General features: G+C 40.1%; 1 protein-coding gene across 1 annotated transcript in view; it reads left to right on the plus strand.

The window, feature by feature from the left end:
• mtnr1bb (melatonin receptor 1Bb) overlaps nucleotides 1–2,982 on the plus strand; it is a 13,590-nt gene extending 10,608 nt beyond the window's left edge. Inside the window, exon 2 of the mRNA XM_035434478.1 lies at nucleotides 913–2,982. Coding sequence (XP_035290369.1) covers nucleotides 913–1,760 — 848 coding nt within the window. The 3' untranslated portion in view covers nucleotides 1,761–2,982. The remainder of the gene's footprint in view (nucleotides 1–912) is intronic.
• The last annotated feature ends 580 nt before the right edge of the window (nucleotides 2,983–3,562 follow it).

Genomic DNA, 3,562 nt, shown 5'->3' on the forward strand with positions numbered 1-3,562 from the left:
CCCTAACCCTAACCCTAACCCTAACCCTAACCCTAACCCTAACCCTAACCCTAACCCTAACCCTAACCCTAACCCTAACCCTAACCCTAACCCTAACCCTAACCCTAACCCTAACCCTAACCCTAACCCTCGTGAATAGTGCCAGAGCACAAACAGAAGCATTTCCTGATTCTAATGTATTGTTATTTTATTCTAATCGGCTGCGATTCTGTCACCTGCCTCTTATTCAGTAGAAACAAAACTAACCAGCGTATTAACATATAAATCTGAAACCATGAGGGAATTGGTATTCATTTAATCATTGTTCTTCTGTGAAATTGATTTCCTAGCAACCACAAGATCAGCACCCAGTGGCTTCCTCTTACCCTGTGAGCTGTTATATTCTGGTTCACATCTCCCCAGATTAGTGAACCATATTCATCCATTATCAATACAAAGGCGAATATTATTAGGCTGAAGATCTCTTGCCACTCCTGTCACAGCTCTCTCTCAGCCCAGTGAAAATGAGCACAAATCCATCCCATGCCTTTATTGCAAAGGTGTTTTACTGTTGACTATCATCAAAGAAACTTTATTGTGCAAGTCCAAGACATTCTTATTTACAAAAATGAAAAGAAAATATCCAAACATTGTCTCTGAACTTAACTCATAGTGTGCTATGGTCTTGAAAATCAAACTTGTGGGGAATGCTGTGCTGGTTTTTGGATGTTAGCAAGTGACAGATTCCATGTAGATAGTGTCCACCAAAAAACTACTTAGCAGGACCCATTTTATACAGGTGGCTTGTCATACATTTCGATTACATTCTAACCCGGGGATAGAATGGAAACAGTGTAATAAAAGATGCTTAAATATCTTTCTTTGACCTCTCACATTTTAAGCCACTGGTTTTCCTCCATGTCCTCTCTCCAGGTAATGTATTTGTGGTGAGCCTGGCCTTTGCTGACCTGGTCGTGGCCTTCTACCCCTACCCACTGGTTCTGTACGCCATCTTCCATGATGGCTGGTCCCTGGGCGACACGCAGTGCAAGGTGAGTGGATTCCTGATGGGCCTGAGCGTCATCGGCTCCATCTTCAACATCACCGGCATCGCTGTCAACCGCTACTGCTACATCTGCCACAGCTTCGTCTATGACAAACTCTACAGCTTCCGCAACACCCTGCTGCTTGTGGGACTCATCTGGGTGCTGACCATCCTTGCCGTCGTGCCCAACTTCTTTGTGGGGTCGCTGCGCTATGACCCGCGGGTCTACTCCTGCACCTTCGCCCAGACGGCCAGCAGCTCTTACACGGTGGTCGTGGTCGTGGTGCACTTTCTGGTGCCCATCACCGTGGTGACGTACTGCTACCTGCGGATCTGGGTCCTGGTCATCCAGGTGCGGCGGAAGGTGAAGAGCGAGCCGCAGCCGCGCCTGAAGCCTAGCGACCTGAGGAACTTCATCACCATGTTTGTGGTGTTCGTCCTCTTTGCCATCTGCTGGGGACCACTGAACCTTATCGGCCTGGCGGTCGCTATCGACCCCCCAGCAGTTGCCCCCCATGTACCGGAGTGGCTATTTGTGGTCAGCTACTTCATGGCATACTTCAACAGCTGCCTCAACTCCATCATCTACGGGCTGCTCAACCGGAACTTCCTGAAGGAGTACAAGCGCATTGCCACCTCTGTGTGGGCTCCTAGACTCTTTCATACTGAGACCTCCAGGGGGGGCACGGATGGACTGAAGAGCAAGCCCTCCCCAGGCCTCAACAACAACGAGTGAAGGAACAATAAAACCCAAGCAGACTGTCGGAGCAGGAGATCCAGGGTACCATGACTTATTTGTGACATCTGTACACACTTTGTACGTAATTTAATGTGCTATCTTTTAGTACAGATTTTAGTACTGAATGGCATCCTGTTTTGTACCTTGGTACACAGAAGTCACAAACTTCTACTTTTTGTACTTGCATGTACAACTCGGCATCAGCTCCAACTAATAAATTCATTTTAAAGTGCCATTTTGTACAACTGTAAGTTCTGAAATAGCAAATAAATAAATGTCAATAAAATATGTGTAAAGTATGTGCATGAGGGAGATTGTGGAAAATATATGGGCCTCATTCACAAAACTTTACTTAAATTCTTTTTACTTTTGTAAAAAGTTTCTGTGAAAATCTAATGTGGGATTCATGAAACATGCAAACCTTTGATTTTGTGTGTATCTCAGGTGTATCAGAGGATAAATGCCAATTGTTTGTAGACTGAATGTGCCCACCTAATCATTCTGATTTGCATAAGGAAACGCCCTAACAATCCATAAAACATAAAAGCATGCCACCTTCAGGGTTGTGTGCAAACAAGCCAAAATGAATAACAGTTCTAAACAACATTATTATTGCAAGTCAAAACTAAAGCAAAAAGTGTGTGGGGAAAAAAGCATTGCAAACTGAAATGAAAAATAAAAACAGGAGTTTCTGACGTCAAGTTATCATATTTACTATTAATATATTGTAATATTCTTAATATTAATTTTATTGATATGTTGTTCATATGAGGTTTTTAACTACTATTTTAAATAGAAGCATCTATTCAAACACATGTGAATCGTACCAAGGAACAAAGTCAGATGATGATGAATGGTGAATGCCAAAATGTTCATAGACATGTTCACACTCAAAGATCAAATCTGACCATGTGCATGTTTTGTGAATGAGGCCCCATTGTCCTTCCTTGGTAACAACACTTTGTTTAAACATTTTGTACTTTCCTCTGCAGTTTTCAGCAAGTATATGTTTAAACATCCTCTTTCATTTTAAAAAGCACAAACACATGTTCATACGAACATGTCACCACGCCAAGAATCGCCATGGTCCTTTGAAATTGGATTTCAAATGCTTTCCATTATTAGACAAGACTTATACATTTTTCTGTGTTTCAATGTTTAAATGTATGTTCACATCATTTTAAATGACACATCATTTGCAACTCTCAAACTTGTAATATTCAACCTATGAAAATAATGCATGAATTAATTTCATCTCAAGAACATGCTACTTTCTTTGTAATAACAATATACAGAACAAGTAGAGGGGAATTTCATATTTTTACTTTTCCAGAATTTCTGCATTTAAGAAGTGTTTTGTTCATATGGAACCAAGACACCTGGTCTGCAATGTACTGTGATGTGATACTATAAGTATAATGGTTGGTCTGAAAGGTTTTATATTCAAACCAGCATTAACTGTAACTGTTAAGACATGGATTTTGTAAAAGCATTAGTACAAAGTGTTACCTGATGCCAAAATATTTTACTTTATTTTTAATATAATTTTGAAGTAGATATTAGACAAGTAATTACTAATGTTTTTGTGCCAAGTTTTTATATATTACACAATATTTTTTTTTTATTTTGTTTTTTTTCATGTACTGTGGATTGGAGCATCACAAAGGTCCAGAACAAAAAGATTGCAGGCCTGATACAAAAAAAATATGCTGTAAATGTAGCAACAGCATGTCAACTTACATTTGAAGAATTGTGACAGAGAAAATGTACAATGCAATTTTAATATAAATAATAAAATG

This window comes from Anguilla anguilla, chromosome 9, assembly GCF_013347855.1.
Source record: "Anguilla anguilla isolate fAngAng1 chromosome 9, fAngAng1.pri, whole genome shotgun sequence".
NCBI classification, from domain to species: domain Eukaryota; kingdom Metazoa; phylum Chordata; class Actinopteri; order Anguilliformes; family Anguillidae; genus Anguilla; species Anguilla anguilla.